At 43.0% G+C, this 26,921-nt stretch overlaps 1 protein-coding gene and 2 long non-coding RNA genes across 6 annotated transcripts in view; 2 read left to right on the plus strand and 1 right to left on the minus strand.

Moving 5' to 3' along the window:
• The first annotated feature begins 11,773 nt into the window (after positions 1-11,773).
• Positions 11,774-23,324, plus strand: LOC130277185 (uncharacterized). The gene is made up of 3 exons (XR_008845390.1): positions 11,774-11,859; positions 14,365-14,415; positions 23,187-23,324. It is a non-coding gene; the product is annotated as an uncharacterized LOC130277185 (long non-coding RNA).
• The window catches only part of LOC130277184 (uncharacterized), a 118,508-nt gene continuing 114,804 nt past the window's right edge, over positions 23,218-26,921 (minus strand). For all 4 annotated transcript variants that reach the window (XR_008845387.1, XR_008845386.1, XR_008845389.1 and 1 more), the window contains one exon: positions 23,218-23,356. This is a non-coding gene — a long non-coding RNA (uncharacterized LOC130277184). The remainder of the gene's footprint in view (positions 23,357-26,921) is intronic.
• Positions 23,364-23,615, plus strand: SMIM38 (small integral membrane protein 38). The gene has a single exon (XM_056527582.1). The coding sequence runs from the start codon at positions 23,400-23,402 to the stop codon at positions 23,529-23,531; it is 132 nt and encodes a 43-aa protein (XP_056383557.1). The 5' UTR covers positions 23,364-23,399; the 3' UTR covers positions 23,532-23,615.

Raw genomic sequence — 26,921 nt, forward strand, 5'->3', positions numbered from 1 at the left:
TGATTAATGATAATTTATAATGAGAATAGATAATTATAGTGATGACAATAATTAAGAATTATGTCGATGATGATTGATAATGAAAAGGATTGTTGATGATTATTTATAATTATAACGATGAACATATTCCGACTATGATTAATGATAGAAAAAATTGGGGTATGTGCAGCTCACAGAATAAATTAGTCTATATGGAATGTACTTACACCAAAAAAAGTCCAAAGTAAAATAATTTGTAGAAAGAAGAAGGTACCAAAAGCCTTTAGACTAATACCATAAATGGTGCATGATGGTTAATTACAGAAATAAAATAAAATCGGACTGTGCTTCACTTTAAATGATGAAAAATAATTTATTGTAAAATAATTATGTAAAAATGAGATATTAACCCCTTAACGACGCAGGACGTATATATTTACGTCCTGCGCCGACTCCCGCGATATGAAGCGGGATAGTGCCGCGATCCCGCATCATATCGCGTCGGTCCCGGCGCTCATCAACGGCCGGGACCCGCGGCTAATACCACACATCGCCGGCGATGTGCGGTATTAACCCTTTAGAAGCGGCGGTCAAAGCTGACCGCGGCTTCTAAAGTGAAAGTGACCCGGCTGCTCAGTCGGGCTGTTCGGGACCGCAGCGGTGAAATCGCGGCGTCCCGAACAGCTTACAGGACACCGGGAGGGCCCTTACCTGCCTCCTCGGTGTCCGATCGGCGTATGACTGCTCCGTGCCTGAGATCCAGGCAGGAGCAGTCAAGCGCCGATAACACTGATCACAGGCGTGTTAATACATGCCTGTGATCTGTGTAAAAGATCAGTGTGTGCAGTGTTATAGGTCCCTATGGGATAACAATGATCAGTATAAGAGATCAGTGTGTGCAGTGTTATAGGTCCCTATGGGATAACAATGATCAGCATGAGAGATCAGTGTGTGCAGTGTTATAGGTCCCTATGGGATAACAATGATCAGTATAAGAGATCAGTGTGTGCAGTGTTATAGGTCCCTATGGGATAACAATGATCAGCATGAGAGATCAGTGTGTGCAGTGTTATAGGTCCCTATGGGACCTATAACACTGCAAAAAAGATGTAAAAAAAAGTGTTAATAAAGGTCATTTAACCCCTTCCCTAATAAAAGTTTGAATCACCCCCCTTTTCCCATAAAAAAAATAAAACAGTGTAAAAAAAAGTAAAAATAAACATATGTGGTATCGCCGCGTGCGTAAATGTCCGAACTAAAAAAATATATAATTAATTAAACCGCACGGTCAATGGCGTACGCGCAAAAAAAATTTTGGTCACTTTTTATACCATTAAAAAATGAATAAAAAGTGATCAAAAAGTCCGATCAAAACAAAAATCATACCGATAAAAACTTCAGATCACGGCGCAAAAAATTAGTCCTCATACCGCCCTGTACCTGGAAAAATAAAAAAAGGTATGGGGGTCAGAAGATGAGATTTTTAAACGTATACATTTTCCTGCATGTAGTTATGATTCTTTCCAGAAGTGCGACAAAATCAAACCTATATAAGTAGGGTATCATTTTAACCGTATGGACCTACAGAATAATAAGGTGTAATTTTTACCGAAATATGTACTGCGTAGAAACGGAAGCCCCCAAAATTTACAAAATGGCGTTTTTTTTCCGATTTTGTCGCACAATGATTTTTTTTCCGTTTCGCCATGCATTTTTGGGTAAAATGACTAATGTCGCTGCACAGTAGAATTGGCGACGCAAAAAATAAGCCATAATATGGATTTTTAGGTGAAAAATTGAAAGGGTTATGATTTTTAAAAGGTAAGGAGGAAAAAACGAAAGTGCAAAAACGGAAAAACCCTGAGTCCTTAAGGGGTTAATATAAAACATAAATAAAGGACATAAATTAATACCTCCTTACACAGGGCCCTTGTTCATATTACCTCCCCACAAGGGCCCTGTGTAAGGAGGTATTAATTTATGTCCTTTATTTATGTTTTATATTGATATCTCATTGTTACATAATTATTTTACAATAAATTATTTTTCATCATTTAAAGTGAAGCACAGTCCGATTTTATTTTATTTCTGTAATTAACCATCATGCACCATTTATGGTATTAGTCTAAAGGCTTTTGGTACCTTCTTCTTTCTACATATGATTAAAGATAATTTATCATGATAAGTCATTTATCTTTAATCATAGTCGGGCTATGTTCATCGTTATAATTATAAATCATCATCAACAATCCTTTTCATTATCAATAATCATCATCATCATCGCCATAATTCTTAATTATTGTCATCACTAATTATCTATTCTCATTATAAATGATCATTAATCATAGTCAGGCTGTGTTTCCCATCATAATTACCACTCCTCATCATCATCATCATCAAAAATCCTTTTCATTATCAATAATTGTTACCATAATCATCAATTCTTGTCATAACCATAAATATCTATTATCATTATAAATTATCATTAATCATAGTCGGGCTATGTTCGCCATCATAATTATCAATCATTATCATCAACAATCATTTTCATTATCAGGAATCATTTTCATCATCATCTTCGCCATAATCATCAATTATTGTCATCACTAGAGATGAGCGAACTTACAGTAAATTCGATTCGTCACGAACTTCTCGGCTCGGCAGTTGATGACTTATCCTGCGTAAATTAGTTCAGCTTTCAGGTGCTCCGGTGGGCTGGAAAAGGTGGATACAGTCCTAGGAAAGAGTCTCCTAGGACTGTATCCATCTTTTCCAGCCCACCGGAGCACCTGAAAGCTGAACTAATTTATGCAGGAAAAGTCATCAACTGCCGAGCCGAGAAGTTCGTGACGAATCGAATTTTCTGTAAGTTCGCTCATCTCTAGTCATCACCATGAATATTTATTATCATCATAATTATTCATACTTAGGCTATGTTTATCACTATAATTATTAATCATCATCATCAACAATCCTTTCCATTATCAATAATCATTACCTTCATCATCACCATAAGCATCAATTATTGTCATCACTATAAATATTTATTATAACTATCAATCATCATTGTCAATCACCATAAATATCTATTGTCATTATACTTAGACTCCTCAGCATTATCATCATTACCAACAACATAATCATCATCATTATTATAATTATTATCAATCATCCGCAGTATTGTTATCAGTTATCAAGCATCATTATAATCATCATTACCATTATCATCAATTATCATTAACTTCATCAGTTCTCATCAATCATGGTTACTTGGTATGGTTGAAAGAAGACGCGTGTTCATCAAGTGAAACAAGACATCATCAGTATCATTGGGCATCACGCTCAGCCGCCATCATCCTCATTAACGTCATCATCTGCATCATTATCATTAATCACAGTCACACGGGGTGGATGAGGGAAGACACATTCATCAACACAAACAGCTTGTCATCAATCATCATCATCATTGTTCGATGTTCGCATCAATCATCATCATCATCGCTCCCATCACATAATCAGTCATTAATATTATCTTTATTATTGATGAAATCACAAATTGTCATTATCATCATCATCATCCGTGCTCCCATCATAAAATCAGTCATTGTTATTATCTTCATTATTGGCGAATTCATAAATCATCATTATCATCATCATCATCAATCATCATCATCATCGCTCCCATCACATAATCAGTCATTATTATTATCTTCATTATTGGCGAATTCACAAATCATCATTATCATCATCATCATCAACAATCATAATCATCATCATCATCGCTCCCATCACATAATCAGTCATTACTATTATCTTTATTATTGATGAAATCACAAATTGTCATTATCATCATCATCATCAACAATCATCATCATCATCATCGCTCCCATCACAAAATCAGTCATTATTATTATCTTCATTATTGGCGAATTCACAAATCATCATTATCATCATCATCATCATCATCAACAATCATAATCATCATCATCATCGCTCCCATCACATAATCAGTCATTACTATTATCTTTATTATTGATGAAATCACAAATTGTCATTATCATCATCAGCATCATCAACAATCATCATCATCATTGCTCCCATCACAAAATCAGTCATTATTATTATCTTCATTATTGGCAAATTCACAAATCATCATCATCATCATCATCATCAACAATTATAATCATCATCATCATCGCTCCCATCACATAATCAGTCATTACTATAATCTTCATTATTGACGAAATCACAAATTGTCATCATCATCAACAATGATCCTCATCATCGCTCCCATAACATAATCAGTCATTAATATTATCTTTATTATTGACGAAATCACAAATTGTCATTATCATCATCATTATCATCATACTCACTCCCATCATAAAATCAGTCATTATTATTATCTTCATCATCAATTATCATTATCTCATCATCAATCATCACCATCACTGTAAGGCTGCGTTCACACGCTGGGAATCATAAGCAGCACCGCAGCTAAATACTGCGTTGGATTTTTGCCGAAATCTCTCTAACAATGGCGCATTTTACTACAATTATGCACCGTCGCAGTAAAATGCACCATTTTTACCGCAATTTGGGTATTTTGTGGCAAAAACGCATGCGATTATTAGCTGCTGTGCACCAAATTAGTAAATCTGATTAAAAAAAATACAGTCAAGATTCAGTCCACATTGGGAGAAAAAATCTGTGGTGTAGTTCACATTGGGGACTATGGCTCAGATCCCCTTGAACACAATGGGGAAGATTTATCAAAACCTGTTCAGAGGAAAAGTTGCTGAGTTGCCCATAGCAACCAATCAGATCGCTTCTTTCATTTTTTAAAAGGCCTCTGGAAAATGAAGGAAGTGATCTGATTGGTTGCTATGGGCAACTCAGCAACTTTTTCTCTAGACAGGTTTTGATAAATCTCCCCCAATGAATGCAGATAGCGGTAGTTTTCAGGTGGAAAAAAAACACCAACTCTGCATACAAAATTATTTAGGGCCTGTTCACACGGTGGACCTTCAGCCAACGGAGCAGCAGGTGTCAGTGGTAGGACCATGCAGACTAGCACCGTTTCATAGACAGCAATGCAGTCCGACAGAATTATACCCGAAGTATGAACATTTTCGCCATGGAAAATGCGCATGGTGCAGCAGCGTCCTTTTAAAGGGGTACTCCACCCCTGGACATCTTATCCACTATCCAAAGAATAGGGGATAAGATGTCTGATCGAGGGGGACCCACCGCTGGGGACTCCCGCGATCTCGGCTGGGGCACCCCTGACATCCAGTGTACGGAGTGAACTCTGCTCCGTGCCGAATTACGTTCGAGGCGGAGCGGAGGCTTGTGACGTCATGGCCATGCCCCCTCAATGCAAGTGTGGTGTCGGGGTGCGATGTGAGGTGAAGGGGCTGATGGTGTCCCCAGGGGTAGATGGTGTTAACCCCTTAAGTGTTCGTGATGCCAGGGCGTGGTTTGCCTATGTAACCACCTGAAGGTAGCACTGTAGTTCTAGGTTAGGCAGGGCAAATAATAGTCCAAGGCCAGGTAGAGAGATGATACAGTCTTTACAGCTAGGCCAGGATCTCAGAGAGGTGACCCGTAACACAGGGGACCTCGCAGCTTGCTGGGACTTGCAGTGACTTTGACAGACTTTAACCCAGCCACGCTGACAATAATTGACTTGACTTGACTGAAGATAGGGACAGCAGACAGAGATGACTTGACTTACTGACTTGTGGCTGTAATTTAGGCTTGAGGCCTCCAGATGTGCTGGACACTGGCTCTGAGACGTCTGGACTGGACTTCACCTCAGGACCTAAGAGCAATGAATGATATAGAGACAGATTGCAGCCCCTCCCTTCCTTATAAAGGGGGGTGGGCTGTGCAAGGAGCCCATAGGCTAGCTGCGGGTCATCTGGTCACCTGGTGCTCTCTGGGTAACAAAACATGTGACTTTAACATTTAACAACCATTTTCATGTGACTAATAACCATGTGACCATATCACAGGGACTCAAGCATGATATTAGGTCGGAGTCCGGCGTGAACCCAGCCTAAAACTCTGCGCAACTGATGCTACAACTGATGACAACATGCATCAGTTGTCATCAGTTATTTAGCATTTGGCATCCATTATTTCTGACAGCCGGAGGGGGGAACACAGCAAGATGCGTTCCCTTGTCCGGCCTGTCTATCCGTCCGGGGTCCAACTTGATAAATGTCAACTGTCCCATTCACAACAATGGGTTCAGTTCTATCATCAGTTTTTATAGCCAGCAACGAAGGGACAAGATGACGGACGGCGGACATACGTGGACGAGCCAAACACTGCATTTCTCCTGGAGTGACCTGGAAACAATTATCAAAACCTGTCCAGAGGAAACGTTGCTGAGTTTCCCACGGCAACCAATCAGATCGCTTCTTTCATTTATCAGAGGCCTTTTTCAAAAATGAAAGAAGCGATCTGATTGGTTGCTATGGGCAACTCGGCAACTTTTTCCTCTGGACAGGTTATAATAAATCTCCCCCTAGGTGTCCAACCTGCGGCCCTCCAACTGTTGCAAAACTACAACTGCCGGCATGCCCGGACAGCCACCGGCTGTCCGGGCATGCTGGCAGTTGTAGTTTTCCAACAGCTGATGGAACACTGGTTAAGAACAACGGCTAAATAAAAATGAGCTCCCTTCACCCTCCATATCTTTTCCCAACTAGACACACTTGCCATCCAAAAATTCAGATATAACCAAAGAATGGAATTGTTAAGACGATTCAACTTTTTTGCGAAACTTTTTGAAACTTTTTGAAACTTTTAAGGTTTTTCAATTCATTTGTAAAAAATAAAAAATAAATAAATAAACCCAAGCCTAAATTTTGATTCCGCACTTCATAATGCCCCTCCGCAAGCTGCTCGCCGTCTCAGATCTGGCCTTTGTGCCAAGCCTCACACAGTTAGTTTCTGCCACAACCAACAAGCTGTCAACATTTTCTTAGCTGCGAGCTTTGTGCCTTTGTTCTGTTGGCCCGCACGAGCCTTGCAGCTGGTGTTAGAAGCCACTGGAGCAGCCTGTGATCAATCGTCTGTGAAATTCTCCCTGAACAGCCATGTATTCCTCATTTCTCATCCCTAATGACGCCCGGATTCCAGTCTATTCACTGGCAGTAAAACTTTACAAGGGCTGTGTGTTGGGGCACACTGGGTCTACAAGAATAGCAGGACTAATGGCTTAAAAAGCAACTGTGAACGTTAAAAATTATCGCACGCATGGGGTCCCCTCCATAGGCTCCTTTTAGATCTCAGATAAAGCTGATTTGATTATTTTAATACAAATGCAATGGTGACAATGAGAGAACAGTTGTTAAATATAACAATCCAATAGAGCCCGGGATTTTCATGCAGAATGTGTTCTTGGCTTCCCCCCCCCCCTCCTTTCGAGGCTTTCAGATACAAAGTATCATAAATTCTGGCGCGCTATATGGGGAAGGACAATCGGGAAAGTGACAGATATATGCAACAGGGCGACTGCCATATAGACACTTGTGGGAGCTGTTGGGAGCAAGATGGGTGGAAAGTGGGAAATGGTCATTTGGAAACATCATAGTCCTTGAGACGCCTTTCATTGGATGGATTATAACTAGATGAGATCCTAGGGGGTGGGGTTACATTTATAGGAAACGCCCATTATTGGTCACACACCAGCCTTCACATTTTTTGTTCCTAAAAAGCCATTGTCCCTGGTGATAATTGGCAAAAAAAATAACGCATCTGATTTGTGGGGCACTTTGGGACTTTGAAAAAGGACTTAGTTGGAACTGGTTAAGACAGTAAATCTGGCTGAACAGGTTGTAATGAATGAGGTAAAATGTCTATTTCAGAACATGCTTGCTAAAATGGCCACTCACTAGCTCACTCCCCCTCTCATTGTGTTTGAAACAATGTGTATAAGATGGCGCCTCCAGAAAAAGCTACACCCAAGATGATAAGACCCACGTATTGGATGAGGAACGCCTGCAGATGGAAGAAACCAATCACGAGGACAGTTATTCATGACGTATAGCTTTGCACACGGCACATTGTTACAGACTATAAAAACACTTGTAACCAAGTATTATTGGCTGAACTTTGTGTCAGAGTGATTTTCTTCTCTCGATCCGGATACCTAATTAGGAAGGGGGCAGATATTCATCTGATACCGGGTCCAGTTCCGATCCATTTCAAGGTAATGACTGCTACTGGTCCATCTTTTGTTTATCGGCCTATCCCTATATCATTTAGTCTATCATGGGCAGTGGCATTTGATAAGGATGATCCTTATGATTTTGAAATCTGATCAATATACATATATTAGAAATAGATATATATGCTAATATTCTGCATAAAAAAATTATTTTCCTTACGAGACATTTCAGCTTGCTGTTTGCTTGTGACTAAGATGAAGACCTTGGGATGAGGCCAGAAGGCGCCAGATAAGAAGAGGATAGAAGTTGGGAGGCAAAATATTTGAAGAAATATAGACTGAGTAGAAGGGCAGATATATCCGGAATTTTCTGGTAGCATAGGGGGATGGCAACATAAGTGAACTACGACCAAGAAAGAAATGAATGTTTAATATGCTAATATATACAGATGCAATACTCAAATAACCAATCAAAATATAACATGACGATTCTGACTTGATAACTAACCTCCCCTTTTTGTCAAATTTTAAAACCACTGTACTTCCGTATAATAATAAACAGAACTCTGAGAACTCTTTGGGACAGCTCCTTAACTTCCTGCTGAAAAGGAGTTTTATAGCAACTTATTGTCTGGTGTTTATTTCTTGTGTCGACACTCAGCAGTATACATCAGCAGTCACTTACAGTTTAAGGCCTAACCAGATGCCATCCTTGACAGCTTCATCAACAATAAAACTGATGCAGGATGGTGGTTGACCTAGCTTGTGAATATTGTGGGAGAGTAATGATTCACTCAATATATGTTCATTGGGGGAGATTTATCAAAACCTGTCCAGAGGAAAAGTTGCTGAGTTGCCCATAGCAACCAATCAGAGGCCTCTTAAAAAATGAAAGAAACAATCTGATTGGTCGCTATGGGCAACTCAGCAACTTTTCCTCTGGACAGGTTTTGATAAATCTCCCATAATATATGGATACATGGACAATATATAAGTTTCTCCCAAACATTGTTCAGTGCTAGTTAGGGTTGCCACCTGGCCGGTAATTTGGCCACCCTGATGGCATCTTTGTATTAAAAATACAATGCAATGGCCGGTATTTACCCAACCAATCCTCCAACTCCCAAAATGTTGCACCATAACCTATACCAGCTTTTCCCAACCAGAGCGCCTCCAGCTGTTGCAAAACTACAACTCTTAGCATGCCCGGACAGCCAACGGCTGTCCGGGCATGCTGGGAGTTGTAGTTTTGCAACAGCTGGAGGCACCCCAGGTTGGGAAACACTAACCTATGATATATACTACTATATAGTCCAACATGCTGGAAGTTGTAGTTTTGCAACAGCTGGAGGCACCCCTGGTTGGGAAACACTGAACTATACTATATACTACTATAAAGTCCAACATGCTGGGAGTTGTAGTTTTCATTTGGGGCAGCTGCTGAGCCACAGGCTGTATCAGGGCATGCTGGGAGTTGTAGTTAGTAACTAACTGTAACTCCTGAATTTAATTTAAAAAAAAAAACGATCAAAAAGTCACATCAAAACAAAAATGGTACTGTTAAAAACGACAGATCGCTGCGCAAAAAATATGCCCTAATACAGCCCCGTATAAGGAGAAATAAAAAAGTTATAGGGGCCAGAACAAGACAAAATTTCCCCCTCATATGTGTATCCTGTGATGTTACGCATACTGTGTGATGTTCCAGTACGGGATATGCTCCTACAGTCCTATCTGGTTGAGTCCCTATACGTCCTCAGGGCTCACCTGCAGTGTTCCCCCTATAATGTGTATAAGGCTGGGTTCACACTACGTTTTCTCCCATACGGGAGCGCATACGGCAGGGGGGAGCTAAAATCTCGCGCTCCCGTCTGTCACCGTATGCGCTCCCGTATGTCATTCATTTCAATGAGCCGGCCGGAGTGAAACGTTCGGTCCGGTCGGCTCATTTTTGCGCCGTATGCGCTTTTACAACCGGACCTAAAACCGTGGTTGACCACAGTTTTAGGTCCGGTTGTAAAAGCGCATACGGTGCAAAAATGAGCCGACCGGACCGAACGTTTCACTCCGGTCGGCTCATTGAAATGAATGACATACGGGAGCGCATACGGTGACATACGGGAGCGCGAGCTTTTAGCTCCCCCCTGCCGTATGCGCTCCCGTATGGGGGAAAACGTAGTGTGAACCCAGCCTTAGTTATATATTAAGGGTAAAGGACCTTTGATATGGTCACATGATTGTTAGTCAAATCTGGAGGCCTCAAGCCTAAATTGCAGCCACAAGTCAATAAGTCAAGTCATCTCTGTCGGCTGTCACTATCTTCAGTCAAGTCAGTTATAGTCAGCGTGGCTGCGCTAGAGTCTGTCAAGTCACTGCAAGTCCCAGCAAGCTGCGAGGTCCCCTGTGTCACTGGTCACCTCTCTGGGAACCCTACTACCCTGTAAAGACTGTTAGACCTGTGAATCCAGGTAGAAAAAACAGACATGGCCGCACACCCACAATTATGGATGACGTGGCGAGTGGGCTTATACCTTTTGATCAAAATGTATACTAGCAACCTGTTCGTTTTTGAAATCATACTGAGAAGCAATTAGATCAAAATACAAAATTGTGGATGTGCGACCATGTCTGTTTTTACTACCCGGATTCAGACTGTTATACCTGTTCAACTTCAATAAAGCTACGGTTAACCTTAACCTGGCCTTGGACTATTATTTACCCCTGCCTAACCTAGGAGTAACAGGATTACCTTCAGGTGGTTACATAGGCAAACCACGCCCTGGCATCACAAACACTTAGGGGTTAACACCATCTACCCCTGGGCAACACCATCTGCCCCTACACCTTACATCGCACCCCCGTGGCTCAACACACTGTATATAATTGTGGTAGCTTGGGGGTGTAGGGTGTAGGTGGTGTAGCTGTGCAGTGAGGAAAGGGCGTTGGATTAACCCTTAACTGTCGCGACGCCACGGTGCGGGTTCTTCCTCTATATATATCCTACCGCCACCTGTCCCAGGAACGATAGGGAGGAATAAAGGATTGCCGACAACCGGAGGTTTAGTAAACTGCAGATAACTTCACTGCAGCTTTTATGCAGATTGATAACGGCAAACGGTCTATACAGAAGAGTGGTCTGTAAGTTCCTCACAGTTGGTTGGGACCTTGTAGTATATAAGCTCTGAGTCTGGAATTACGCTGTTCCGCTGGATTTAGGGGAATTGTTTAGGTCCAGCAGTCACGCAGGATTAACGGGATTTAGATTTGGTAAACTCACGGTTAGTAAGTTGCAGCATTGATAGGCTTCAGGCCTAGTCCTGTCTTTAGATTTGTGCTGAGCTTTAGATTTGTGCTGTCATATCCCGACAGCGAGAGATTGGTTAACAGCTCCCTTATATGGAGAGGGGCAGGCTTAGAGCTTATTGGTTCCCACCAGCTCTCAGTCCTTTCACAAAGCATTATGGTACATCATGTGACCACATCATGTGCCCTGTAAGGTCCTTAAGCTTAACTTAACATTAGACTTAATGATCATGTGACCTAAGGTCCTGGAAGTACTATACACATAATAAAATATATACAATTTATACACATCAAACATAATAGAATTAAAGAAGGAAGAGGTGACAAGGGGTTATCCCACCAGGAGGATCCTACCGGTACATAGGAACTCTGACTTTGGGGACTTAGCACACAAGGTATGGTACAAGGTACGGTACCGGGGCACCACATAATTAATTATGTAAATTAGCATGGCCGGTATTTTTTTTTGCAAGAAAGGTGGCAACCCTAGTGCTAGTGTGTGACAGGAAAGAAGCTGTGCTTAGCTGAGCCTGTAAGAAGCATGTGTCTACCATAGAATAGTGAGGGCGACCAGTAAAGAGAGACAGATGTGAGTCAGGTTAAGTGAAGAGATCTTAATACAAGGGTCAAGTGCAGCTTTAGAAACCACCAGGATGTCATAGAAGGGGTACCTGGTGGAGGAAAAGGGTTACTGCGCTAAAGCTGGGATTGGAAGCGTTTCCTGAAGAAGACAGTAGAGAGGAAAATGTTATAGCCATATTTAAAGGAGCTGGCCTTGACTCACCCACACCTTCTGGACATTTCTCCTGAAACCCATGTGACTTTGACTTGTAATTAGACTTGACTTGACTATGTGCAGAACATGACTTGACTATGTGCCGGACTTGACTATGTGCAGAACATGACTTGACTATGTGCAGAACATGACTTGACTATGTGCAGAACATGACTTGACTATGTGCAGAACATGACTTGACTATGTGCAGGACTTGACTTGACTATGTGCAGAACATGACTTGACTATGTGCAGAACATGACTTGACTATGTGCAGAACATGACTTGACTATGTGCAGAACATGACTTGACTATGTGCAGGACTTGACTTGACTATGTGCAGAACATGACTTGACTATGTGCCGGACATGACTTGACTATGTGCTGGACTTGACTATGTACAGGACTTGACTTGACTATGTGCAGAACTTGACTTGATTATGTGCAGGACTTGACTAACTTCAGTGACAGCAGACATAGACTTGTAGACTTACTGGAGAGACTTGTAGCTTTGTGGTCTCCAGATGCTGAACACTGGTCCTGAGATCTCTGGTAGCTGCTTCAGCAAAGGCTTGTTCTCAGCAGCCGGTGGTAAAGCTAAGAGAGCTAATTAAAGATGGCCACCCCTTTATATAGTGAGGGGGCTGGACTAAAGCCCATCAGTCAAGCTGTGGGTCATAGGTTAAGCTGGTGCTCTCTGGGAGTACATGTTGCAACAAATCATATAACTGCATAACATAACATGTGACAGGCTCACTCACAGGTCCTTGAGACCTCCACAGGTCCTTGAGACTATCTAGACATAGGGTTCCTGTCTAAGCATTAAAGGAAAATACACACATTTATTAAACAAACAGGGAGACAATAGGGGGAGACCCTGCAGGGGAGCCCCCAGGTCACTGAGGGACTCAACCTGACAGAGCCTACAGGTAGTATAGGACCATGAACATGTACTGGGACATTACACTGCCACTTGGCAAAATTGTGCCAAAAGACTGTATTTTCACTTTATTATCTGAATCAAGAAAAGAAGAGTGGGCTTTAGTTTCTACAATCCTGTTTTTAGTGTCTCAAGCCTCAAAACCCTCAAAACACTAAGGCCACCTCAACTTCCATCATGCCTTACACCTACACCAGGAGTGCCACTTCAAGCAACGCCCAGACCAGCCCCTTCTAGGAAAACGGGTACACCAGTGAGACCCCTTGAGCTCACCAGAATGGCCGGCTGTGGAACTACATGGCCCAGCCAGCCCGCAACAACTTAAAGAGTACCTCTCATGATCTTGTTAAATTTTATAATCCTCCCAGTTCACTGCCCCCATCATGATAAACCACCCCCTGCCTTTATTTTTATTATTTGTTAGTTTTCTACCTTGACATTGCTCTGTATTTTCTGCTCAGTCTCAGTCAGATTCCCAGACTGGGAAGGGGCGTTCCCCAGCAGGCGTGACATCATCTGAAGCCATACAGGGGGAACTTCCTCCCTCACTCTGCTACACACAGCCCAGAGCAGTTCAGTGTGAGATGAGCTATGACTGGCTAGGGCTGAACACCAGCATTTTCTGATTTTGGACTTCTGCCAGACCAGCAGGAGTCTAAAGTATGTGCAGGAGATGGGGGGAAATGTGCTCTGGACAAGTAGGGAGACATCTAGTGGCAGCTTTTTTAAACACAAAACATAGAAAACATTTTTTTTTAAACAAAGTACATTAGAAAGATTTTTTATTTACCATAAGGAGTGCAATAGCAAAAATGAGTTTCAACCTTGTGTGTCTATGTTTGTGAGTCCATTTGTATGTGTGGGCAGCTGAAGAATGAAAATTAGTGCTCAAAAAGGCAACAAATGCATAAAAGGAAGACAAACAAAGCAGAGCAAAAGAAACATGCCATTGCCAAATGCTTACAGTCCATTCGGTGGTCATTTTTTTCCTTTGAAGCCTCGGTGCTACCAAGAATTCTCACCTTGGAGTACTGAGAAAGTGTCAAGGTGACACGTGATATCAGATACATTACTCTCGCTGTGTTGACTCTCTTATAGTTCATTTTCTCTAATCATTTTATGGTGCACCATGGGAAGTTTGCATAAAGTCTAGAATAGTGTTCCTCATATCTTCTTGACTTTCAGCTGCAGCTAAAACGATGGAGAAGGCAACGAATTAGGACGAGCCTGCACCCTGTAAGTCTTACTCATTTTCTGTATATCTTATTGCTTATAGTTACCTGTCGCAGTGAATGGGGTCTTCATTCAGAAGCCAAATTTGACCACCATCATTAACTGTATTTCATACATCGCATTGAATGGGGGGTTGCAGGTTTTCGATATACACATTAATAAAGATGGTAAAACAGAGTTACTGTTATTGCTGCATACTAAGTCTGCCTTTGGTAACATCTAACTGCAGGTAGCGCCGTCACTTAGGCTCTATCCCTGGGGTCATGTGAGTAAAAACTAAATGAATATAAGGACCTTATAAGCCATCAATGGGGTAAGCCTAATTTACTGAACATTGGCAATATTTTCTTTGCTCTTTCCCCATTTCTCTTTAGGTCCAATGAATACTTCTCCATGGTCCGTTGAGGATTTTGTGCATACGTATGGGAATAGGCATAACGGCACTACCAACAATATTATTCTGATGGGATTAGGGGTCCATCATTTTATATAAATTCTGTAAATCCAATCTATATGATTTACACAGGTCCATCGTGTTTCCCCTGAGGAAGCAGGTGTCTTTTACCTAGACGCGTCGGGATCGGGAATCATGTGTATTGTTGTCTATGAGTTAGGATTGAGAATCATGTGTATAATTGTGTGATGATTCATGGTAAAAGTCCATTGACTATAGGTCTAATGGTGTATATGAATGACCCCAATAATATAATCTTTGACCGCTGAATGGTGGTCAGTGGCAGCAGTTGTCCCCAGGTGGACTGTGTTGATTATTTACTTTATATTATATTTTTCCTGTACACTTTTTTGGTATCCACATTATTTTGGTGTATATTTTATATTGACTAGTAAAAGTTAAGTTTTAGAAGCACCTTTATTTTCCTTTGAGGGAATTCTATATTCACTTAATAAAGATGGTACCCAGCACTCACCAATCTTGCAAAAGTGGAGATTTAGTAAGCCATAACACGGTACAAGAGGGACATGTTTCGGTGTAGGAGCCTTCCACAGCTGAGGAAGGCTCCTACACCGAAACGCGTCCCCTCCTGTACCGTGTTATGGCTTAATAAATCTCCACTTTTGCAAGATTGGTGAGTGCTGGGTACCATCTTTATTACTGTTTACCTGACTCTACCTCATGCTGACATACCTGCTATACTGAATCCATATACACATTTCTGACCAAAGTGACCATCATCACCTGACATTGGCAAGAATGACTGAAAATATTAAAGAAAATGTAGAATTGTAATACAATATGAGATTATTAGGCTGTTGATCCAAATCGGCAGGATCTGACCATTTTTTCTTACCTGAATGGTCAGCTTTGATCTCCTGCACAGGTAACAAATGCTGGGTGACAGCCAATAATAGAAATCTTTATGGTGTACTGATTCATGATTACTGTCAATGGGATTTTCTTTTATATTTGGATGCTACTAAGTTGGGTACCCATTATAGTGCCCATAAGTAATAGATATATATGGAAGACCATGAAGGGATCTAATCTAAATTTTGTTCAATTCAAAAGTTGGACTTTGAAACCATAAGAACATAAAGGAGGAACTAAAACTGGAAAATGACAGGGATCTGGGGAAGCTGGGCGCGCGGGGCACAGATATGGTAAATTAAGTATAATGTGGATAGGTGTAAGGTTATGAACTTCGGCCGTAAAAACAACATGTACAATTATGGGCTAAATAATAAAACGTCAGGTAAAACTTTTACTGAAAAAGACTTAGGAGTACTGGTGGACAGTACCTTAGCGTCCAGTGCCAGGCAGCTGCTGCCAAGGCTAACAAAGCGAGGCATAGAGGCTCGTGACAGGGACTTCTACTTTAATTATCTTTGTTGCCCTCCTCTGCACCCTCGCCAGTTCAGCCATGTCCTTCCTTCTGATTTACAGGGACACAATACTCCATATATGGTCTGACTAATGATTGATACAGAGGTAAAACTATTGGGGGGGACATTTACCAAACCCTGTGTAGAGGAAAAGTTGGCCAGTTGCTCATAGCAACCAGGGCTGATGCAAAGGATTTTTGCCGCCCCTTGACCCCGCCCATTGGCCCTGCCCTTTGACACTCCCCACCTTACTACTGGGTGACACACTGTAACAAACCTCCTCATCATGTAATCCCCTATTACTGGGGTGACAAACTTTAATAAACCCCCTACCCATGTAATCTCCTTACTACTGGGGTGGCACACTGTAACAAACCTCCATCCCATGTAATCACCTTACTACTGGGGTGACACACTGTAACAAACCTCCATCCCATGTAATCACCTTACTACTGGGGTTATGGTATGGGGCGGGAGTTGAGGCGGATGTATGGAGGTACGAGCGATGTCAGGATGCTGGACGGACCTGATCTGCCTGTCTTCCTCGGAGGTGGCACTGTGCCCCTCCAGCAGGCAGAAGTCTGCAGATTATTATGGTACTGGGGGAAGGGAGGTGCGACCAAGGTGCTGGCTGGGCAGTTGCTTCGGATGAACGGCAGGTGCTTCAGATGCTAGCTGGATGCTAACTTTCTTGTAGCGGGCAAAGCGGCACCTCCATCAAGAGGGCGCTCTAGGCAGCTGCCTATTTTGCCTATAGGCAGAACCGGCCCTGATAGCCACCAATCAGATTGCTTCTTTTCTTTTTCAGATGCCTTTTTAAAAATCAAAAAGAAGGGATCTAATTGGTTGCTATTGGCAACTGCTCCACTTTTTCTCTGCACAGACTTTGATAAATGTCCCCCCCCCCCCCTAATAGTTTTACCTCTGTATAAATAATTAGTCAGACCACATATGGAGTATTGTGTCCCTGTATATACAGTAAGAAGGACATGGCTGAACTGGCGAGGGTGCAGAGGTGGGCAACAAAGATAATTAAATGGGGGCACAAAGGAAGGCTAACTACTAATTGGGGCACAGAGAGGCCTAACTACTGCATGTTTACACAGAGAGGCCTAATTACTGTAAGGCTATGTTTTCACAATTTCGGAGCGGAATCCAGCAGAAAATTTTTACACGGAAATTGTTTTCAAGGAGGAATTTCCTCAGCGCATGAAGACAGCTCATTTCCTAGCGGTCATAGCCCCATTTTCGGCCTACACCCTGCTTTTTGCCAAACGTCTGTACGTGTTTCCCATGTGGACAAGAATTTGGCCGTGTGAACAAGGTGGCACATAGGTGGCCTCACTGCTATATGGAAGCACAGAGGGGACCTGTCTACTATAGGGGGACACAGAGGGGCCATAAATACTATATGTGGCCACAGGGCAACACTAACTACAGTACGTGGGCCTAACTACTATATGGGGAAACTGAAGGGGTAATATTACTGTGAGGTGCAAAATAGATGGGGAATTTGTATAGGTGTAAGGAGGTGCTGGAGCGAGGAGCCTGACATCTTTGTCTGGCAGATACACATGGCCAGGAGAAGTCTTCATGATGGCTCGGGCAGGGGAAGGAAAAGGAAAAAGTCAATGACTGATCAGAGAAGATGCCCTGTGAGTCATTGGATGTAACTGACCTGCAGAACCTGTGTAGAGCTGCTATATATCTCTATATGGGTCACAGTATTGAAGGGAGGCATATTGGCCTTTGTACAGTGGATTTAAAGGGGGATAGGGGATAAGATGTATGATTGCAGGGTCCCACCACTGGGGACCTCCACAATCACTGTGCAGCCCCCGGCTTTCTGTGCCGGGCGCTGCCTCTGAGACGGGGACGTGACATCACGGCCACGCCCCCTAGTGATGTCAGCCCCCCCCCCCAGTGACGTCAACCCCCGTGACGTCACATCCCCGTCTCTGAGGCAGCGCCCGGCACAGGGATGTATAAAGCCAGAGTACCCCTAAATTCAATAAAAGCATGGTGGTATTCTTTATATATATTATGCGGTAGTGATATGATGTCATGGTGCAGCAGTATTATTTGTCCCTTGTATACTGGTACCATTGGTAATATTGACCTTGGTATAGTGGATATATATATATATATATATATATATATATATATATATATATACATATCCTCTTAGCGCTGTGACATGGGGGGATGGGGATGCAAAGGACTCTAGCTATGCCCCTGCAGAGGTTGCGGTGACAATTGGTCCCTCTGCAATAGGGGGTCTTTGTCACATAAAGAGGCTTTAAAGAGGTACTCCACTGCCTCAGCATTCGGAACATTTTGTTCCGAACGCTGGGTGCGGCCTGCGGGGATCTATATATACACTGCTCAAAAAAATAGAGGGAACACTTAAACAACACAATGTAACTCCAAGTCAATGACACTTCTGTGAAATCCCACTGTCCACTCAGGAAGAACACTGATTGACAATCAATTTCACATGCTGTTGTGCAAATGGAACAGACAACAGGTGGAAATAAAAGAGTGGTTCTGTAGGTGGTGACCACAGACCACTTATCAGTTCCTATGCTTTCTGGCTGATGTTTTGGTCACTTTTGAATGCTGGCGGTGCCTTCACTCTAGTGGTAGCATGAGACGGAGTCTACAACCCACACAAGTGGCTCAGGTAGTGCAGCTCATCCAGGATGGCACATCAATGAGAGCTGTGGCAAGAAGGTTTGCTCTGTCTGTTATTGTAGTGTCCAGAGCAAGGAGGCGCTGCCAGAAGACAGGCCAGTACATCAGGAGACGTGGAGGAGGCCGTAGGAGGACAACAACCCAGCAGCAGGACCACTACCTCCGCCTTTGTGCAAGGAGGAGCAGGAAGAGCACTGCCAGAGCCCTGCAAAATGACCTCCAGCAGGCCACAAATGTGCATGTGTCCACTCAAATGGTCAGAAACAGACTCCATGAGGGTGGTATGAGGGCCCATGGTCCACAGGTGGGGGTTGTGCTTACAGCCCAACACCATGCAGGATGTTTGGCATTTTCCAGAGAACGCCAAGATTGGCAAATTTGCCACTGGCATCCTGTGCTCTTTACAGATGAAAGTAGGTTCATACTGAGCACATGTGACAGACGTGACAGAGTCTGGAGACGCCGTGTAGAACGTTCTACTGCCTGCAACATCCTCCAGCATGACCAGTTTGGCGGTGGGTCAGTAATGGTGTGGGGTGGCATTTCTTTGGGGGGGCCACACAGCCCTCCATGTGCTTGCCAGAGGTAGCCTGACTGCCATTAGATATCGAGATGAGATCCTCAGACCCCTTGTGAGACCATATGCTGGTGCGGTTGGCCCTGGGTTCCTCCTAATGCAAGACAATGCTAGACCTCATGTGGCTGGAGTGTGTCAGCAGTTCCTGAGAGGAAGGCATTGATGCTATGGACCGGCTGCCGTTCCCCAGACCTGAATCCCATTGAGCACATCTGGGACATCATGTCTCGCTCAATCCACCAATGTCACATTGCACCACAGACTGTCCAGGAGTTGGCGGATGCTTAAGTCCAGGTCTGGGAGGGAATTGTGGTGAGCCACGGTGAATGGCGGGACCATGGGGTGTAGCAGTGTAGGTGGATGGGGCAGATGGTATTAACCCCAGGGGCAAGGTGTTTTAACCCCTAATGTTCGTGGCGCTTAAGTGGTTTTTGGGTATCGGGAACCACCCAAATGATATCTCCGCTATCCCAATGGCTAGGCAGTGAAATGAGAGTCCACAACCAGGTTATGGTTTAACGGAGGCCAGAATCCCAGAGAGGTGGCCAGGAACACAGAAGGACCTCGCAGCTTGCTGGGACTAATTGTACTTGTAATAGACTTTAGATAAGTGACTTTAGGCTTGACTGGACTGTAGGTAGTGACAGCAGACATAGACTTGACTTACTGGATGTGACTGTAGATTTAAGGCCTTCCAGGTAGCTGGACACTAGCACTGAGACATCTGGTCTCTCTGTTCCTCAGCAGCAAAAGAGGCAGATTACAGCACCTCTCTTCTTTATAAAGGGGGCTGAACTAGAAGCCCTTAGGTCAAGCTGCGGGTCAAGTGTTAAGCTGGTGCTCTCTGGGTAACATGTGACAACATCATGTGAACATATCATGTAACATCTCACAGGTCCTTTAGACAATTACATTAGTCCTCCAAAGGTCCTTTATACTGTCTATACATTAGTATACTGACTATACATACAGTAATGTACAATAAATAGCATTAAAGTAACAGCAGGGGAGACACTGTCACTGAGGGACTCAACCTGACAGGGCCTAAGTGTAGTGCAGGATCATGTCCTGTACTGGGACATTACAACATCCCTCAGGAGACCATCCTCCACCTCATCAGGAGCATGCCCAGGTGTGGTAGGGAGGTCATACGGGCACGTGGAGGCCACACACACTACTGAGCCTCATTTTAACTTGTTTTAAGGACATTACATAAAGTTGGATCAGCCTGTAGTGGGGTTTTCCACTGTGATTTTGAGTGTGACTCCATATCCAGACCTCCATGGGTTGATACATTTGATTTCCATTGATCATTTTTGTGTGATTTTGTTGTCAGCGCATTCAACTATGTAAAGAAGAAAGTATTTCATACGCTTAGTTCATTCATTCAGATCTAGGATGTGTTATCTTAGGGTTCACTTTATTTTTTTGAGCAGTGTAGATATATATATATATATATATATATATATATATATACAGTGATCCCTCAACTTACAATGGCCTCAACATACAATAGTTTCAACATACAATGGTCTTTTCTGGACCATTGTAAGTTGAAACCAGACTCAACATAAAATGTTATGGACAGTCCAGATCTGTGAAACGTGTCAATGGCTGGAAGAACTGACCAATCAGAATGGGCATTCACTGGTACAGTACAGGGAGGTATTACATGTTCTGTACTCTTTACCTGTCCCAGGGTTACCTGCTCATTGGACACCAGGTGAGGGCGACTCCATGTTACTTTACTCCATGTTACAGTACTGCGTGTACTGTACAGGACCCCGAAGAAGCTCCTGTCCTCTACATAGACCAGTGTTTCCCAAGCAGGGTGCCCCCAGCTGTTGCAAAACTACAACTCCCAGCATGCCCGGACAGCCAAAGGCTGTCCGGGCATGCTGGGAGTTGTAGTTTTGCGACAGCTGGGGGCACCCTGCTTGGGAAACACTGACATGGACAGTGATTTACAGCTCCCAGCAGATCTTTCTTACTTTTATATATAAGGATTTGCTTTATCTATATTAGTTATCTACTTATTTTTCTTTATTCCTCACTTTTTCCTATTTTTGGATGACATTTTGGTGCCTTTAGAACCAATTACCAGGTTTCCATAGAGTTCTGGTCTCAACATACAATGGTTTCAACATACAATGGTCATCCTGGAACCAATTAATATTGTAACTTGAGGGACCTCTGTATATATATATATATACATACAACTAGAGAAAACCGACTTGGTCGCACATCCACAACATGCACAAGGATCTTATGATTCTCAGCAAAATGTATTAAACTAACAGATCGTTAGTGTACTTTATGATCAGTGCAAGCCCACTCGCCACGCCATGGCCACCGGTAAATAGTGGGTCCCTAACGTCCCTAGCATAAAATAGCGTAGCACTGGGCGGTGACCACCACCGCTGCAACACCAGTGCCCACAGGGGGAACAACCCACTGGCCGCGTGTCCCCATAGTCACGGTGCCACAGCAGCAATAGACGCACCAGAGTGAACAAGGTGTGAAAGGTCACTTATCATGTGCTCCCAGTCAGACCGGGAGGCTGCCAGAAAGGAAGGGGCCCTGTGCAGCTTCCTGCTAATTTATATAAGGCTGGGCTGAGGGGGAGGGGCAGAGTGCAGACCAAGTAAAAACAACAAAAAAAGAGAGGGGGATAGAAAACACAATGGGAATTCAAATAGAGAAAACAGACATGGTCGCACATCCACAACATGCACAATGATCTAAGGCTTCACAGCAACATTTATTAAACTAACAGGTCGTTAGTGTACTTTATGATCATGAAGTGCAAGCCCACTAGCCACGTCATGGCCACCTGTAAGTAGTGGGTCCCTAACGTCCCTAGCATAAAATGGCGCCCCTCATGATGTCACACCACGTCTCCTCAATGCAAGTCTATGGGAGGGGGTGTGGCAGCCATCACGCCCCCTCCCATAGGCTTTCATTGAGGGGGCATGGTATGGTGTGATGTCACGAGTGGCGTGGCCGTGACGTTATGACCACCGCAGCCCGCACTGAGCATTCGGAACAAAATGTTCCGAATGCTGGGGCAGTGGAGTACCCCTTTAAAGGGGTACTCTGCCCCTTGCATCCTATCCCCTATCCAAAGGATAGGGGATAAGATGTCAGATCGCCGCGGTCACGCTGCTGGGGACCCCGGGGATCGCCGCTGCAGCACCCCGCCATCATTACTGCACAGAGAGAGTTCACTCTGTGCGTAATGACGGGCGATACAGGGGCCGGAGCAGTGTGACGTCATGGATCCGCCCCTCATGCACCCTTAATGCAAGTCTATGGCAGGGGGCGTGACGACCACCACGCCCCCTTCCCATAGACTTGTATTGACGGGGGCGGGCCGTGATGTCATGAGGGGCGGAGCCGTGACGTAACGATGCTCCGGCCCCTGTATTGCCCATCATTACGTGCAGAGCGATCTCGCTCTGCGCAGCAATGATAGCGGGGTGCTGCAGCAGAGATCCCCGGGGTCCCCAGCAGCGGGACCCCGGCGATCTGACATCTTATCCCCTATCCTTTGGATAGGGGATAAGATGTCTAGGGGCGGAGTACCCCTTTAAATGACACCTCTGACCCACTGATTGATGGAATAGTCTTACAATGCATTTAATCTTTTTTTTTTTTTTAGAGCTTTATTGGATTGAGGAGGACAATTTGATTGGGCAATTGTGGAACTGAAGATCTTCTCTGTGAAAAGTGCACGTGATGCTTACTGGAGCTGACGGAGCGTCCAAAAATTCAGAGCTGGTCTGCACGTGAAGGCAATACTTTTTCCCCTCTTGGAAGTATGAAATCTTTCTGAAAAAAAAAAAGTCACTTTACTTCTGAATTATATTTAAAGATGGAGTCAGGAATCCTGGTATTTTTGCTTGTTATTATTATCCTATCAAGGTTCATATTATGGTCCTGTCTGAGCACTTACATAGACTATAAACTTGCTAAAAGATTCCCTAACAGACCAAAGAAAGACTAACATGGATAGAATGTTTACGATTCTTAATGGAGAAATATTGTCTAAAAAAAATAAAATACAGTTAAATGGACACTCTCATAAAAAAAAATTGCTAATGCACTCCTTATGGTAAATAAAAAATATTTCTAATGTACTTTGTTTTTAAAAAAAATATATAAAGTTTTCTATGTTTTATTTGTGTTTAAAATAGCTGCCACTAGGTGTCTCCCTACTTGTCCAGAGCATATTTTTACATTTTCCTTTGCACAGACTTTGGACTCCTGCTGGTCTGGCAGAAATTCAAAATCAGGAAGTGATGAGGGGTGTGTGCAGCCTTAACCAATCATCGCTCATCTCACACTGAATTGCTCTGGCCTGTGTGTAGCAGAGTGAGGGAGGAAGTTCTCCCCTGTATGGCTTCAGATGATGACAGAAATAATTAAAATTAGTACAAAAAGAGGGGGGCTCACCAAATCATACAATGGGTGCTACTGCTCAGTAAGCAAGAAACTTGCTATACAAGGGTAAGGATTACTGTAAAGAGTGCACACCACAAGATCAATTTTCATATATATAACAAATTTTATTAGGTATCACATAAAAATTGCAAAAAAGACAAAAAGGGCTAAAATCACTTAAAAAGCTCTCAATCGAGCAACCTCTACAACATGGGAGAGGGGCCATGAACCCCCTTCTCACCAAAGTCCCGTCCCTCTGTGATACGATATAATGGCTCAAGTAGTGGTGCTAACTGATAAGATAATACACATGCAACATTAATCTTATCACCAAATCAAATAATCTTAACACCAAATGAAATGAAATACACAATGTGCAAAGAAAAAAATAAATTCATATCACCAGTGCATAGCAACCACAGAACAAAGGAGCCGAAATAGTAAATGGCGGGACGGGACCCCTAAGCCCCACGCATTCCGTCACCGTTTGTGACTTCCTCAGGGGAAGTCACAAACGGTGACGGAACGCGTGGGGCTTAGGGGTCCCGTCCCGCCATTTACTATTTCGGCTCCTTTGTTCACATTTAGGAATTGACAAGGAATTTACTTGCGTAATGCTGCACCAGTATTCAGCTCCAATTTCACCTTAAATGAAAGTTCTATTGACTTTAATGGTCTTTCCGCTGCTCTGTCCACACTAAACAATTTCCGTGGGTAAAATTCTGATGCAGAATATTTATCATGTTCATTGTTCATTCTTCTGGTGGAATCTGCAGGTAAAAGCCCATTGAAGTCAATGGGACTTTTTTCCTGCCGAAATGAGCTTGAAATGGAATTGACTCGGACTGACGCAAAAGTGATCCGGAATTGATGGAGAATTAATGCTGCCCCAAAGTGGCTGAAATTTCTCACAGCATTTCCTGATCCTCCTCCTGAATTTCTCGTCTGATTCCTGGTCAATTCCTCAGTGTGAACATGAGGCAGGCAGACAAAAAAGTCTGCAAAGAAGAGTTTCAGCCAATATCTGCAGAGTGATGTCAGACAGAGGAGGAGTCAATGTGGCCCCCCCCCCCGCTATACAGCCCCCGGAACATGCACCAGTAATTGTTTTCCCTATAATACTTGCATTTGACACACCAGAGGGAAAGAATTAATTCCAGAGTATATCACATGATCGTAGTACATTCTAGCACCTCTATATATTTAAAGGGGTACTCCACTGGAAAACATTTTTTTTAATCAACTGGTGCCAGAAAGTTAAACAGATTTGTAAATTACTTCTATTAAAAAAAAATCTTAATCCTTCCAGTACTTATCAGCTGCTGTATGCTCCACAGGAAGTTCTTTTCTTTTTGAATTTCCTTTCTGTCTGAACCCCAGTGCACCTCTGGCCATGTCAGGAACTGTCCAGAGTAGAAGCAAATCCCCCTAGCAAACCTCTCCTGCTCTGGACAGTTCCTGACATGGACAGAGGTGTCAGCAGAGAGCACTGTGGTAAGACAGAAAGGAAATTCAAAAAGAAAATAACTTCCTGTGGAGCATACAGCAGCTGATTAGTACTGGAAGGATTACGATTTTTTAATAGAAGTCATTTACAAATCTGTTTAACTTTCTGGTTGATTCTTTCTGTTTAACAAGTTGATTAAATAAAAAATATATAAAAATGCACTCCTTAAGGGTGCGTTCACACGCTCTTTGTATTTGCGGGTTCTCCGCTGTGTATTTGAAAGGGGCGGGCTCTTCTCGGCTGTCCATAGCAGATTGTCCGTGGTGGAATTTACACTGCGGAAAATCCGCCGCAGTGCCTACTGACCTCAATGGGGCTTGCGGCGGATTTTCCGCAGCGTAAATTCCTCCGTGGAAAATCTGATGTGGACAGCCGAGAAGAGCCCCCCCCCCTTTCAAATACGCAGCAGAAAACCCGCAAAAACAAAGAGCGTGTGAACATATCCTTAACATGTTCTTTTGATAGAGTTCCATTTAAAGGGGTACTCCGGTGAAAACCTTTTTTCTTTTAAATCAACTGGTGGCAGAAAGTTAAACATATTTGTAAATTACTTCTATAAAAAAATCTTAATCCTTCCTGTACTTATTAGCTGCTGAATACTACAGAGGAAATTATTTTCTTTTTGGAATGCTTTCTGGTGACATCACGAGCACAGTTCTCTCTGCTGACGTTATTATAATAATAATAATAACGCTTTATTTATTGTTGTCCTTAGTGGGATTTGAACCCAAGCTAACCACTGAGCCACCATGCTGCCCTTAGCATACATCTGCTATGCACGGTTGCTAAAATGGACAGAGATGTCAGCACAGAGCACTGTGCTCGTGATGTCATCAGTGTTCCAAAAAGAAAGGAATTTCCTCTGTAGCATTCAGCAGCTAATAAATACTGGAAGGATTAAGATTTTTTTAATAGAAGTAATTTACAAATATGTTTAACTTTCTGCCACCAGTTGATTTAAAAGAAAAAAGGTTTTCACCAGAGTACCCCTTTAATGTTATTGTTTTAATAAGGATGATAGCAGCTTACATCCAAAAGCAATGCTAAACCTGACGTTGGGTTATGTCTGGTATTACCGCTTTGCTCTTTGGAAGAGAATAAGCCCGACCTGTAATACCCCAAAAAAATCTGTGGACACATGTGGCGCTGTTTTGGAAAAAAAAGCAGGCCCTGTTTTACTTATGTTGCACAAGCCCTTTAAGAACAAAGCCCGGGCTGTAAAACTGTCATGGGAAATGGATTGTTATGCAACGAAAACCTCAGATGCCTATGAAAAGAAACAATGCATTTATAAAGCTATAAAGTCTCATCGGCAAGTCTGACATGACTAATGGTCTTAATCACTGGAATGAACACAATGGATCTCAATATGAATCTTGGGTCTGACTCACACACATAGGATAAATATAGATGAAATGGATTAAGAGAAAAGGTCAATGGAAATCA

This window comes from Hyla sarda, chromosome 6 (genome assembly GCF_029499605.1).
Source record: "Hyla sarda isolate aHylSar1 chromosome 6, aHylSar1.hap1, whole genome shotgun sequence".
NCBI classification, from domain to species: domain Eukaryota; kingdom Metazoa; phylum Chordata; class Amphibia; order Anura; family Hylidae; genus Hyla; species Hyla sarda.

Bases quoted from the DNA above. Each gene is read 5' to 3' on its own strand.
- SMIM38 (XM_056527582.1), top strand. From the start codon at position 23,400: ATGGAGTCAGGAATCCTGGTATTTTTGCTTGTTATTATTATCCTATCA.